This window comes from Myiozetetes cayanensis, unplaced genomic scaffold (genome assembly GCF_022539395.1).
Source record: "Myiozetetes cayanensis isolate MyiCay16 unplaced genomic scaffold, myiCay2020 scf14, whole genome shotgun sequence".
NCBI classification, from domain to species: domain Eukaryota; kingdom Metazoa; phylum Chordata; class Aves; order Passeriformes; family Tyrannidae; genus Myiozetetes; species Myiozetetes cayanensis.
The window spans coordinates 4906717-4921370 of NW_026087048.1; the positions used below are offsets into that span (position 1 = coordinate 4906717).

At 46.9% G+C, this 14654-nt stretch overlaps 1 protein-coding gene across 7 annotated transcripts in view; it reads left to right on the plus strand.

The window, feature by feature from the left end:
* Positions 1-13650, plus strand: part of MYO9A (myosin IXA) — a 167954-nt gene extending 154304 nt beyond the window's left edge. For 4 of the 7 annotated variants that reach the window (XM_050309995.1, XM_050310000.1, XM_050309998.1 and 1 more), the window contains 12 exons: positions 896-943; positions 1613-1724; positions 2554-2615; positions 4450-4642; positions 5148-5276; positions 5578-5683; positions 6093-6224; positions 7366-7489; positions 8277-8330; positions 10332-10534; positions 10700-10842; positions 11257-13650. In XM_050309995.1, coding sequence (XP_050165952.1) covers positions 896-943; positions 1613-1724; positions 2554-2615; positions 4450-4642; positions 5148-5276; positions 5578-5683; positions 6093-6224; positions 7366-7489; positions 8277-8330; positions 10332-10534; positions 10700-10842; positions 11257-11738 — 1788 coding nt within the window. In that variant the 3' untranslated portion in view covers positions 11739-13650. The remainder of the gene's footprint in view (positions 1-895; positions 944-1612; positions 1725-2553; positions 2616-4449; positions 4643-5147; positions 5277-5577; positions 5684-6092; positions 6225-7365; positions 7490-8276; positions 8331-10331; positions 10535-10699; positions 10843-11256) is intronic. The other 3 variants (XM_050310001.1, XM_050310002.1, XM_050309999.1) reach the window with 2 other exon arrangements.
* Positions 13651-14654: the final 1004 nt, after the last annotated feature.

Consider the following 14654-nt stretch of genomic DNA (forward strand, 5'->3'; position numbering starts at 1 on the left):
CCCTTGAAGATCTGGGAACTGTCTTTCCATGGGGTTGTGCTCTCTATAGGCACGTGAGAACCCCTGTTTTCTTCTCTGCGTTCAGCTGGACAGTATAAGCTGGCATTAAGTGATGTGCCAGTGGGCTCAGCAAACCCCAGTTCACATCTGGGCTGAGCTGGGCCTTGGCAATGCCAACGTGTAGATGTTGTTGCCAGGGCAAAGTTGCAACCAGCAGTGGATGGTTGGAAATGGAAACTCCTGGTGCTTCTTTCGTTTGGGGAATTTGGTTCAACCTTTGAGGAACAGTGGAAGAGATAAAGCTTCCCTGGTCTCCTGACCACTTCCCAAGAGACCACACATGTCATCTTCAGTTGAGTTGCAGGAGAAGGGGATGTGGGCAATGGCTGACCTCAAGTTTAGGTGCAGTTTTCAGAGCAGTCAGAGCTTGCATTGTTTCACAGACCTGATCTCCTCACTTTCTGCTCTGTATCATCCGTGAGGACACCCACGGGATCTCAGGCTGGGCTTGGGAGATGGTGTTTATTGTACAAATATCCCATATTCTGGCCCTTCTGCTCTGAGTCCTGTCCAAGTTCCTCTCCAGGCAGGTTTTCTTCGGGGCAGTCTGGGCATCATGTTCTCCTTGGGTCTCTTACAGGAGAGCTTTAAGTCACTGCTGCTGGATTCAGAGCTGGAGCAGCAGCTACACTTGGCTCTGAGCTGAAGATGGGGACAGTTGTCGAGGAAAATTCCAAAAATGGGGTGATCCATATGAGAGTTTTCTAGAGTGACTCTCCTGGGGCTGCAGGTGCATTGGAGGATGGGGCTCCAAGCACCGTTGTATACGAGCCCTCTGTCCTCTTTCCCTGGGGGAATTGCCCCTAAATGCACTTCAATCTCTTTCTTGTACCAGGTGCCAAAAACAGAACGGAAAAAGAGAAGGAAAAAGGAAGCAGATGTGGTGAGTTGACCCTTCTGTGGCTGTGCATTAAAAAATGAATGTCCTTAGGGCCAGAATGACCAAGACCTTCTCATGGTACGTCCTGTGGTGAGATCTGAACATCATCCATGAAAGGATGTGCTGGAAAGATGGATGAGGTGGATTTGGTTTGCTTGATCAAGGATGGATGTGAGTTGCTCTCTGAAAACATGTCCCACATCAGCCAAGACATAAATGTCATGTCAAGGATTATTATGGAAGAACTGAGAGCGAAACAAACTGTTCTGGATTTCTGCATAAATTTATAGTGTGTTTTGCATCTCTAATATCGGGAATGGAGGACATTTCAGCTCCTGTTCTCCTAAAGGATATGATAGTGCTGGGAAGGATGCAGGGGCAGAACCAAAAAAAAGGGCTGTGGATTCACAGAAGACCTTCTTAGCGTGGAGAAGTTTACCAGCCACCCTCAGTCAAACACTGTCAAACCTGCTTCCATGAGGGTTAGGTTACCACACAGGCTGGTGTTGGTTTGGGTTTGTCTGTGGGGTATTGGGCTGAAAAGGAATCAAAAATAGCAAATAAAAGCAAATACCGGCTCAAAGTTGGAGAGCTGACTGTGTCCATCTCCCCATTTTGCGGCAGACTGAGCATCCAGCTCCTTTTCTCACCACCCAACCTTTGTCCTCGCAGGTGGAAGAGCACAATGGTCACATTTTCAAGGCAACCCAGTACAGCATCCCCACATACTGTGAATATTGTTCCTCCTTGATCTGGATCATGGACAGGGCTTCTGTTTGTAAATGTAAGCACCCCCTCTTTGGTCCTTCTCATGTGCTTGTATCACAGGGATGAGTTTGGGGATTTGCAACCCCACTCTCAATTAATTTGGGGTTTTTTCCCATCTGAAGAGCTTTTGGGACAGTTCTTAGGGGTTTCTGAAGTCAACTAATGAGTCCATCCCAGCAGTTCTTCATGGCACAGTTAATTTTGTGCTTTGTGTTACAAATCTTACCCCACCAGGTCATGTGGTCACCCTGTAAGGTCAAACTTAAACATGTTTAAGTGTCACAGTCAGAAGGACAGGAGACAGCTGTGGAAAGGGGTCCTCAGGATGCCTGTGGGGATCCTGACCGTGGCAAACCCATTTGGCTTCTCCTGTTTGACCTCTGGGCACATGAAGTTTTGGGGAGATCAAGAAAATGGAGGAGGGACAACGGGAAAGGTTGATCCATTGTTTTGGTTTTTCTGACCTTTCTGTGACTGGGTTGGCAGCATCAACCTTAGAGTGGTTCAAGCCCAGTGCTTAAAGAAGGAAGAACACAGATCAGGTGCTATTTCCTACCTCTTTGGGGGCATCCATATCTAACAGCTCAAAGTGATGCATGGATTATATTCCAAGTGAATCTGTCAGGGAGGTGTTTAATGTTTCAGGGACTTAAACACAGGGCCTTTAATTTTAAAGCTTCATTATTTTAGTTTGAGTGCATGGAATATAGACTTGGTCCCTGGAAACTGCAAATTCGTGTTTTTGACCTGCTAGTCCTGAGAGGAGCTACTTCATCCATGTGAATTCGTATTTCTCCAGCGCTGTGACTTTTGGGATAATTAAATACCACTTTTCTCCCTTGCAGTGTGTAAATATGCTTGTCACAAGAAGTGCTGTCTTAAAACCACGACCAAGTGCTCCAAAAAGGTAAAAGTCTCTTTTCTTTCACTAAATACCTTCCAGATGGTGATCCCAAGTTTGTATAAAAATCATTGGAGGCACAGAACTTAGATCTAATGGTGTCAGTAACCCTTCTTTGAGCAGGAGCTCAGACCAGAGATCCCCAGAGGTCTCTCCAAGCAGTGTTTGGATTTATTTTGGGAATTACACAGTGATGAGTCACTGTAGATCTGCCCAGTCATGCAGGAGATGTTGCAATGTCGTTCCCTGCCTTGGAACCACATTGAATAATAGGAATTTGCCTCATTTTATAGCTTTTAAGGATTTGGAAATGGAGAGTTATTCTTGGAAACACGGGTTGTTCTTCACCCTGCTGGTCCCTGCTCAGGTCATGGTATGGTCCCCAAACTGGTCTGAACCAGGAAGGGGAGCGGAGGATGTTCACTCCCTGTCCCCCTTAGAGGGGAATTAAATATTGTTTCCCAGATTCAAGGGTATGGAGAACAGGGAATGAATGCAGCAGGTTGTCCTGGCTAATGATGAATCATCAGGATTTGGTGGGTTTTCTTTTCAATCACTTATTTTGTGCCCGAAAGGAGGATAATAGAGGCATAAGAATAATGTGTACAAAGCTTTGTCAGCTCCCTGGGAGGCTTGTTAGAGAAGAACAACCTCCATAATACACAGCCCCCAGAAAGCTGCAGGAGTACATTTTTCCCAAGAAATAATCTGAATATATACATTAAAGATATATATATATATATATATGAATATATTTGTACTTTGAATACATAGAGTATTTTTGCCACACTGTTTCCCTTTCTGGAGTATTTCTACAAGAGCTGGGAATGCCTCTGATGAGTTTCTGCTCTAAAATCCGGGAAGTTCTATGAGATTTTTTTTCAGAGGACCCCAGAGATTCTTGGAGCCTTCTTGTTTCTTGGGGTTTCTCTGCACAAGGAAGTTTTTGTGCTGCACTCATGGAATAGAGTTCACCATGTCTCCAACTTGGGCAGCTGAAAGTTCTTATCTAGGAAGGTTTCAACTTCTCTGTGCCTGAGGGATTCATGTTTTCAGTGATGGGGAGCCCCAAACCATCAATTATGAGACAGAAAGAAACAATATGGAGACCTTCCACACATCTTCTCAGGAGGTTGACGGGATGGATGAAAGGATGACATCGAGTAGGAAAAATAAGGATGTAGAAGTGATTGTCAGGGGAGCTGGGACCTGGGTCAAGGGCACCACCATTTTGTCAATGACTGGCTTGCACCTCACCCTTCCCTTTGCTGGGGCTGAGAATTTGTGTCAAGTTTTCTTGGATCTTTTGACTTTTCCCACCCAGAATCTCCCATGCAGAAGGGCTTTATTCACATTTGAATTTGCCAGGTATCAACTCTCTGGTGAGTGTTTACAGCCAGTAGAAAGAGCCCTTCCTGACAGATGGAGATATTTTGGCATCTCGTTTGTTCACAGATATTTTGTAATTATCAATGCTGTGAGTTGATCTAAGAAGCCAAGATTCAGATTTACCTGTTCTACTTCGTGCATCATCTTTGGGGGGTGAAATTATCCCTGGAGATGGTGCCAGAGGGGCAGGAGGAGGACCATGCCCAGCTATGTTGGCTCTGTCAGCCTGAGGATATAACCACAGTGGGCTGATTAAAGAAAGAAAACCCTAACTGTTTTGACTCCAGGTGCATGTCCAGAGACCAATTTAGCAGTGCAAGACCTGTGTCCTGTCCTGTCCTCCAACGCACAGGTTACCTGGGTCAGCTGAAGGAGTCTGGACAGCAACTGGATCCAAGCACTGCACCAATCCTAGAAGGATTTAACCCCTTTTTGTTCTTTCCCTGTGCAGTACGACCCCGAGCTCTCTCCCCGGCAGTTTGGGGTGGAGCTCTCCCGCCTGACCAGCGAGGAGCGGACGGTGCCGCTGCTGGTGGAGAAGCTCATCAACTACATCGAGATGCATGGGCTGTACACAGAGGGCATCTACAGGAAGTCAGGCTCCACCAACAAGATCAAGGAGCTGCGGCAAGGCCTCGATACAGGTAAAAGGAGGGGGAGGAACCTCCTGGGGAGGAAAGTCTCTGCAGTAGCAAGGTTGGATGGAAGGAAGGACTGCAGGCTGTGCAAGGGATGCTTTCACGTCACCAACCAAAACTCAAGTCACCAACTCATGCTTTTTTGGGTGCAATCTATGAAAAAAGTCATTCTAGTTGAGGGAAAAAACTTACTTACACCATAGCTATCATTGCCAGCCAGGAAAGAAATCCTGGTCCCACCTGACGTTATTCGCCCTGGAAAATGCATTTCTCTCCAATTTTACCTCATGGAGCTGAAATGAGGCGCTGGATTTCTTGCTGTTTAACACAGTGTGGTTTTGGGGTGGTATGTGTGCATTTTCTGTTATGGAGTAGCTTATCATGGAATGATTTGGGTAGGAAGGGCCCTTTAAAGGTCACCTTGTCCAACCCCTTGGCTTCACTAATGGTTCATGTATCAATCACTGTCTCTTGGTTTTTGACTTTTCCCTCCATCTGCTGCCAAACCCAGACATTGATAATGTGAATTTAGACGACTACAACATCCACGTCATCGCCAGCGTGTTCAAGCAGTGGCTCCGAGACCTGCCCAACCCTCTCATGACCTTCGAGCTCTATGAGGAGTTTCTGCGGGCCATGGGTGAGGAACCTCCTTCACCATCCCCTGCCCTTGGCGGTTGTGCCACTTTTAGTGCCCGACTTTTTATTTACTCATTGGGCTCAAACCAACTGGTTTTAACAAATTGTATTTGCCTGGTTACAGAGTCAGATTTTTGGTTTTTTGGTCTCAACTTTGGTGGCTTTCACATCACATTTCAACAGATTTCATCCCCAAAAGTTTTATCTTTTGAGTAGTAAAATTAAATAAGTGTTAAGAAGTATCATTCTAAATAAGAGGAGGGAGTAGAGGCCGCCCCTAAATGGTGGTACATTCTCCACAGGCCTCCAGGAGAGGAAGGAGACAGTGCGGGGCGTGTACTCAGTCATCGACCAGCTCTCCCGCACCCACCTCAGCACCTTGGAGCGTCTCATCTTCCACCTGGTGAGGTACGTTGGGGCTGGGCAGCTTTAGGGAAGGAGAGGAAATAGATGAGGCTGAAAGCAGGTGGGCAGGAGACAGAGGGGAGCTTTCAGGTCCATCATGTCTCTGAGGATGTGGTCTCAAAGCTTTTTCTCCAAGTGATGGTTGTGTATTGATGAGCTCGTGGTTCCTACGGGTCCCTGGTGCCTCCCATCACTGTAGGCATCTCACCACATTTTTGGGTGGAAAATGAGTGGTCATTTGCCTGTCTTGGAAACACCTGAGACATCTTGAGGTTTGGCTTTCTCCATCAAGCAGAGCAAAGCAAGACTGCGCTGTAGAAGTGTCATCTCTGTTCATCCATGACCGTGTGGAAGAGGGGCTGTGGATGTGTCTTCGTCTCTGACTTCTCTCTTAATCCCTGGTTTTTTTTAGGATTGCCCTCCAGGAAGAGACCAACCGCATGTCAGCCAATGCCTTGGCCATTGTCTTTGCTCCTTGTATCCTGCGCTGCCCTGACACGACCGACCCCCTGCAGAGTGTCCAGGACATCAGCAAAACCACCACGTAAGAGCGGGGTGCTGGACGATCCACCGCTCATGGCTTGGTAGCCCTTAGGGTGCTCAAATGGCTCAAAATGTGACAGCTTTGGCACGGAAATGATAAACACGTAGGAAATGCATCTTCACAAAGACATTTCATGTCCTCTCAATCCCCAAGAGGTTGTTAAAGGGGGATTTTTAAGTGATGAAGGATCCCCAAGAGTAGGTCGACTTCTATTTTCCTACCCAGCACATCTCAACAGAAAAAGGAGGAGCTTGTGTTGATGTTTTATAGTTAATATCTTGGCAAGCAGTTCTTGTTTCTGACTTAATTTTGGCTTTTTTATCAGAGGGGGTAATTTCTTAGGTCTGCAGCAGTATTAATACTAATAAACTTATTTATTTGTGGTGTTTGCCATAATTGCAAAGGTTTTGTGAGAGAATAAGCAAAGCACTTGCTCAAATTCAGTTTGGCTCATACTAAATAGATTTAAAAATAGATACTGGAGTAAATTATAATGATGGAAAGCCTCCAGTAAAGGGCTGGGCTTCCAAAAGAGGTGGTTTTATCTCCAGGAAGTATTAAAATTATTGAAGACCAGAACGTGCTTGGAGACCTAGCTGGCAGGACCACTTGGCCTTTAACAGGATTTCATTGTAGCTTCTCCCGTAGGCTTTAGCTCCAGCACATCCCTTCATTTTATTATGAGGAAAAGATTTTTTTCACCAAACACCCTCCTGACAGCATTAAAGTTGGCTCAGTTGAACAGCTTCACTGCTGCAGCATTACTGCATGTACGCAAGCTGTCTTCTTCAGGTGTGTGTTTCCCTGATCCCTCTTCCAAGGGGGAAAATTTCTCTGGTGGGATCCCTGGTGACTTTTAATTTCTGTAGTCTGTGTTCCTCAATCCATCTGTAGCCCATTATCCTTCTTTATAGGGGAATTTCCACTGCCCTCTGGCTTCCGGCTAGAGCTTTCTCCCTCTGCTTTTCCATCAGGGCAGATCTTCAAAATAATCCTTTCCTTGTAATAACATGAGAGAATGCACTGGAGCCAAAGTCTTAAGGGAGAAGCTACAAGGAAATCCTGTTGAAGGACAAGACAGCTTAGATCACATCACTTACTCCTCCCATTTTGTCTTCTTTTGGTTGTTTTCCCTCCTTAGTTGTGTAGAATTGATCGTCATTGAGCAGATGAACAAATACAAGGCTCGTCTCAAGGACATCAACAGCCTGGAGTTCGCAGAGAACAAGGCCAAGAGCCGCCTCTCCTTGATCCGTAGATCCATGGTGAGATGCCAAAGCCCTCTCTGTCCCATCCTGTCCCTGTCCTTGACCCTGAAGCCACTCTACCTTATCTTCTCCTGCTTATCCCAGCTTCCTAAACCCCTTACAACCTCCCACACCATCTCCCCCAGGACAGGGACCCTCAGCCCCGTGGTGGTTCCTTACCTTTGCAGGGAGTCATACCAAAACACAAGGAGCTGGGAACGGTCCATGGAAACGGGATCACTCCAGCTCAGATGTTCCTGATCAGCGTTTCCACCTTCATTTGAGCTTGTTTGGTCCTGAGTTGAGTCAAGCCTTTCATCCACTGGCTCGATGTGGCCCCGTGGGAGACTTGGACCATCATTTTTCGTGCTTAGTCGCATTATCTGAATCCAAAAGGAGCTTCCCAAAGGCTACCCCTGCTCCTTCACTGCCTTTTTGGGAGCCTCGAACCCATCTCATTGAGCTTCCATGCTTCCTGGGGGGCCTGCAGATTGCACGCTGAGCTTGGCTAGTTGGGCTGTGGGAGAGGGACAGACTCGGTGCAGCGCTGGGCTGAGCACCGAGCAGCCCCTCCGCTTGGGCCTGCCCACTGTGATCCTCAGGGACACATTGCTTCTGCTGTTTGGGGACGGAGTCCGAGCAGGTTCTGCCCAAGGTTGTGGAGCTGGTGCTGCAGAGCCGCCCCGCTCACCCCAGTGGACAAAAGAAAAAAAACCTAAAAAAGGAGCAAAGCGGGTTTTTGGAAGGGGCGACAGCATGTGCACTCTAACCTTCTGCTTTCCTTTTCATCTCCTCTCGAATGCAGAAGCCCGTACTAATTGCAGTTAGATTTATGAGCATAACCCGCAGTTCAATCCCGGTATGTATGACTGCAGCGCGCCCGCGTCCCTCCGTGTGTGTCACGCCGCTCATTCCAGCTCTGTCCCACTGGCCATTGTCCGTGATGTTGCCGCCTGGGCCCCGAGCGGGTGCTGCTCCTCAGGGCCTCCATTTCTCCCGCAGGTGCCCTGAGCGCAGGAGTTGGGGACAGCCACGCTTGGCCTCCCTGCACGCAGCTCCTTGGAAAAACACTTCCTACCCCTCTTTCCTTCCTCCTTACTTTATTTTCTACTTTATTTTCTTTTTCCATCCTGTGCTTCCCTCTTTTTTACTTTGCTTGATTCATCCCTTCCCTTCCTACCCCGATTTCTCCTCGCTCAGGATGTGTTTCAGCATCACGTTGCTTTCACAGTGCTGCTGTTTCTGGAGGTGGGGGATAAAACCCCCAGTTCAGATGTCTTGGAGAGCATGAGGCATCCAAAAGTCTCCTCCACCTGCTTGGAGGAGGAGCACTACTACCTTGAACACAAGGTCAGGAAACCCAAATTTGAATTGGGAGCGGTCCAGCAACCCCTATATTCCCCATTTCCATCCCGTTCGAGTTCCCAGTGAGACCACGATGACTGAGAAAAGTGCCTGCAGGATTTTGGGAATGCTTGTGGACCTGTTTCCCTCTCTACAAGGTTCAGCCCATGATACTTTCCTCCCACCCTTCATCATCCGCGAGGGTCAGGAGACAGAGAAGAGCAAAACTCAAGCTCTGCTACCCTAATGCTGAGCACGTCATTTCACAGGGGCTTAAGTCCATGAGCCAGTGGGATCTTTGGGATCTCAGGAGTTTCGGCTAATAGGATTCAGAGAGCTGTGCCTCAGCTCAGGAGCCCACGTGAAAGGTGTCGTCAGAGGAACACTGGGGCGCGGGAGAGGTTTTGCTGACAGAGGAAGATCTCTGAGATGTGGCGTCAAAAGATGAAAGGGCTAAAATGGAAAGGCTCCTTTATCCTGAAAACCTGCTCTGGGCACGTGGGTTATCAGGAAGAGCTGGGGATGCCACAAATGCAGGGCAGGAAAGTTGTGTTGCAATGAGTTCTTCAACCTCAGGGAGGTGCAGGTTCACCCTGGGTGGTGGTTGTCAAGTGAGGGCAAGAAGTTATGGACATCAAGGTCCTGGTCACTTTAGGATCTGGAATTTAAAAGATGAGATGTCTGGTCATGATAACAGTTAAAGTAAAAACTGTTTAATGTCTGATGTATCCCTCATTTCCAGAAATCCACATTTTTCTTCTGCTCTTTGGAGCAGATCTGTAGAGCTGGTCCTCAGAAGATTCAAACAACTGCATATATAATGTCCCTCCATATGTACCACCCCTGTCTGAGTCCTTATTTTAGTATTAGAAAAATCAGATGGTTCTTCAGATCTTCATTAAATATCTCCATTTAACCATGGGCACAAAAATCTGGATTTATTGCCTTATAACAGACCACTAGAGGTGGTCCTGGTTTCTGGATCTCCTATACATGAGATCAGAGCATGGACAACATGATTCTGAGTTTCTGTTTGCTGAAGGGGTCAGTGGAGATGCTTGTGATGCTCAGGAAATACCAAGGGTGGATGAGGGAAGGATATGAGACTTGATCTAAGGATAAAACAGGAACCGGGTGCCCTGAAATCAAAGCCTCCCACCCAAAACCAACACAACCACCATCAATCTTCCTCTCACATGGTCTATGGGTTTTGTGGGAACCCACTCTGCCACCGGCTGGGCTTGCTCAGAAGTCCAAGTTGCACTTGGTCTGTCAGTGTCATCCTCACCACCGCCATCCTCACCACCGCCATCCTCAACCCCTCCAACATGCTGAGTCCTGGTGCCTCTCCCGGGCTGAAGAGAGGTTTTGGAGGGTCTGGGGTGTGTCGACTAGTGGCGCACTGAGGACCGATGGCTGGGGCCGTCTTCGCTCCTTGAGAGAGCAGTGTGGTTGGCACCCGAGTGTTTGCCAGATCACCTTGGCTGGTGATGGTGACACTGGTGTCTCTCTTCAGGGCAAAGGACGTGTGCGGCGCGGCGCCTACCCCAACCCAGCATCTCCTGTCACCGGGCGCTTGCCCTCAGTGACGGACGTCCCCGAGGAGACCATGAGCAGCGAGGAGGCCATGGAGATGGAGGTGACAGAGCAGCAGCAAGTGGCCATGCAGCAAGAGGAGAAGGTGCTGACCGAGCAGATCGAGAACCTGCAGAAGGAAAAGTGAGTCTGGCCAAGGGTTCAAGCCACATCCCCAACCTATGGATGTTGCTTGGTATCATGACTGGAGGGCTCCACCCCTCTGTGATCTCTTGCCCTGCACCCCTTTCTTTTCCTCCCCACCTTTTTGGTCCTGTTGGGTCAGTGGGACTGGGTTGGTTTTGGCAGGGAGGAGCTGACGTTCGAGATGCTGGCACTGGAGCCCCGCGCCTCCGACGACGAAACCCTCGAGTCTGAAGCCTCCATCGGCACGGCCGACAGCTCTGAAAATCTGAACTTTGACTCCGAAGGAGCCATCTCCGATCGCTCAGGTAAATCCAGGTCTCCTTGGTTTTATCACAAAATGGTTTGGGTTGGAAGGGACCATCAGAGGTCATCTGGTTTTAACCCCCTGCCATGGGCAAGGTCATCTTCCACCCATTCAGGTTTCTCAGATTTTTCTATCACTTTAGGAAAGGTTATTTGGGGATTTTCAGTTTATTTAAAGCCACAGTTTAAATGGGTGCAGAGAGGAGGGTTATATATATATGCAGCCCTGAGAAGTTGGGTGGTGGCAGCCAAGAATTGGTGGGGAGGTGACCACTCCTCCAGTGCTAGTGATGCTGCCTCCAGTGAGATGCTGGGAACGTTGTCCTGGTTTCATGGCATATGTGCCGGGGGTGCAGCACCGAGATGCTGGGTGGTCTCAGGGTCTTAATCCTCCCATGGTCCTTCTGCCCCTCCAGAAAGAAGTGTAGCACTTATCTCCCTGCGCCCCGCCAAGGCCGAGGGGCCGAGCCGGCTGCGAAGGCACCCCAGGATGCGGCTGGACCCCGCGGGCCCGGCCGACGCCTCCATCTCTTCCTCCTCCTCCTCCCAGTCATCCACCTCCTGCTTGCCCCACCTGCCCCGGAAGCGCTTCCAGATGTACTCCAAATCGCCTTTCTACCGAGCAGGGGGACATGGAGAGCCCCCTGAGACCCGGGCGAGCCCTGAGGGCTCGGCAGGACCCCTCTGTTACCCTGAGGACCGACCTCAGTTCACCACCCGTGGGACGTTCAACCCGGAGAAAGGCAAACAGAAACTGAAGAGTGTGAAAATGTCCCCCCCCAAAACCAAAGAGCCCCCAGACGGGGGGACGACGGGGGGACGCAAAAGGAATCCTGAGGCCGATTGTGGCACCACCCAACCCCTCGTCCTCCTGGGGAGCAACGAGTTCATGGTCTGAGATGCTTCACCCAGGACCGTGTCACGTGCCGGGGCTTCCTCCTCATCGGCAGTGCTCCCACAGCTTCCTCGTTAACGCCAGGAGGATGAATTCTGAAGTAAAAAGGCCTAGGGGGTGTGGTTTAATGGTGGCCTTAAAGTTGAGACCTTTGGGCGTGGGGGGTGGACGGGGATGGGGGGGCACTGGCCGGCTCCTGCGCCCTTCCCCTCAGAGCACACACGGCTCGGAGCATCGCGCTGCCAAACCCTCGTGCCGAGTCACCCGTCGGTAGGAAAAAACCAAGCCTAAAAATCCTATGGGTAGGAGAAAGCCAAGCCTAAAAATCCCACGGGAAGGATAAAATCAAGCCTAAATATCCCACGGGATCATCCTGAGCCAGCGCTGGCTCTGCTGCAGCCAAGCCCTCTGTGCTTTCACCACCTCATCCACGCCATCGCCGAGCGCATGGAAAAGTGTTAAAATCTGCCAAAAATCACCGTTTTCCTTTGGTTTTGATTTTTTAATGTGACCTAACCAACTTTCCTCCTCCTTTTTTTTTTTTTTTTGGCGACCATCAGTATTAAAAAATTAATAATAATAATAATAATAATAATAATAGAGGACTACTTGAAGCGATATTTGTTTATATGCCGGTTCCTGGAGTTGAGTGTAAATATGTATATTTTTTATTTTTTTTAAATATTTTTCCCCAGACAGAGCTTTGTTTTTCTTTTTTTGCTTTTTTTTTTTAATTATTATTATTTTTGGGCTGGGGAGGAGGGAAGCAACGGGCTGAGCCGTCCTTGGTGTCACTGCTGGTGTCACCAACTATCACTCAATAAAACTGAGTTTTGTTGTCAGCAAGAAATCCCTGGAGGTGTAATTAGCCCATCATAGGACTAATTAATGATGCTAACTAATGACTCAGCTCTTAATCCCTCCTGTGTGTCGTCATCATCACCCTCGGTGGCGCCTGGAGAAGCTCCGGGTACTGGAAGACCTCTGGAAAGGCAAAATGAGGAGCCCTGGGGCACTAGTCAGATTAATTAAGGCTGGATCCGTCCTTCCAGGTGGGCTGGGCATCACATCTTTCCCAAAACACTATAAAAAATTGGGAAGACAGCAGAAACTGGGAGTTTTCTGGAGTATTTGGTCTCTTCCTGGCATCTCTGGGCTGAGCCCTTGGTCCCTCTCCCCCTGCCCAAAGGGCCATTTCTTTCCAAGGATGGTTTATTTATTGGGGTTATTTTTTATCTGATATTTGAAATTCCGCTTTTGTTTCAGTTTTACCTTTCTTTGTTTTCCACTGGGGGAAGGGATTGACTCCGGGCCCACGGGAGCAGCGCCCGCCTCGGCGCCGCATCCCAGGAGTGCAGCAACACCAACTCAATCATTCCCCATCCAAGGAGGAAAACAAGATTTTCCCAGCCATAGAGGGAGAAAAAGGGGATTTGGGGCCCGACTGGGATGCGCTGGGAAGGCGGATGTGCCCACAACAGTGAAGGTTCCTGGGGAGCCACCCCAAACTCACCGGGAGCTGGAATGAGCCGGAGAATCCAAGTGCTTGGGACCAAACAGCCATTTGGGAGCCTCTGGAGCTAAAAACCCTTGAATTGCCTTCTAAAAGATCCCTGGGAGGTTCCAGCTCATCCTCAGGTTTCTCATCCCAGTGGGATGAGAACAGGGAAGGCAGATCTGCCTTAGGTAAATATATATATATATATATACACACACGTATCTATATTTCTTTTGGGCTATATATATACTTCCTTTATATATAATTTATATATAAGGAAAATATATTAGAATATATTATATATATAAAGAACATCTGTAACAATATATATATTCTATATATAAAGAAAATATCCATACAAAAGAGGAATTATTCTCTCTACAATTAAAAAATACACAAAAGAAGATATGTAAAGATTAAATACTTTGTACTTTCTGTTTCTTTTATATGTAATCCATATTTATATATAAAGAAATATATGAGATATATACCATATATAAAGAATATATATTTCTTTATGTATATATGTTTTTATGTTTATATATATAAAGAAGTATATAAAGAAAATTAAGTGTGCAGTTCCTTATGTATATATTTTATATATTTCTATATATAAAGAAGTATATATAGAAGAAAAGTGTGCTATATATAAAGAATATTACTTTATATATATTTGAATGTATTTCTTCTATATATAGAAACATATTTAATATATGTTATGTAACTTTAACATACTATATGTTTAACATATGTTTATATATGTTTCTTCATATGTATTTGTATATTTCTTTAGCTGGAGAGTGTATTTCTCTATAAAGAAATATATAAAGGAAATGTATATATATAAAGAATATGTTTTTTCTCTATATAAAAATGTATGGAATATAGACAGAGTATAGAGAGAAAATATACTTCTTTATATAGAGAAATGTATGGGATATATAGAATATATAGAAAATGTATTTATATATATAATGTATTTGTAGTTATATGGAGAGAAAGAAAGATAGACATAAAAGAACTATATAACACACACACACACACACACACATATACATATATATATATATATATATAAAATCCTGGTAGGAGCTGAGCAGGACTGGAGAGATAATGGGATGTTCCAGGGTGTCCATTCCCGGGATCTCCCACCGTTCTTTTGGATGGATTTGGGGTCCGAAGGGCTTTTCCAGAGGGGAATGTGCTGACACTGGAAAGGAAAGGGGCTGCGAGGGGGAATTATTGTTCTTTTTCGTGGGACGTTTTCTAAGTAATTTATAATTCTGTAAATTAAACAAAGTCTGTATTGTCAGAGGATTTATGATCCCGCACTCAGAATCGTGTAAAAAAGGACAAAACCAGAGAAATAAAAGTGTCGTTCTCTAAAGGCGAAGACTTTCCAGTGGGATGTGGACGCTGTC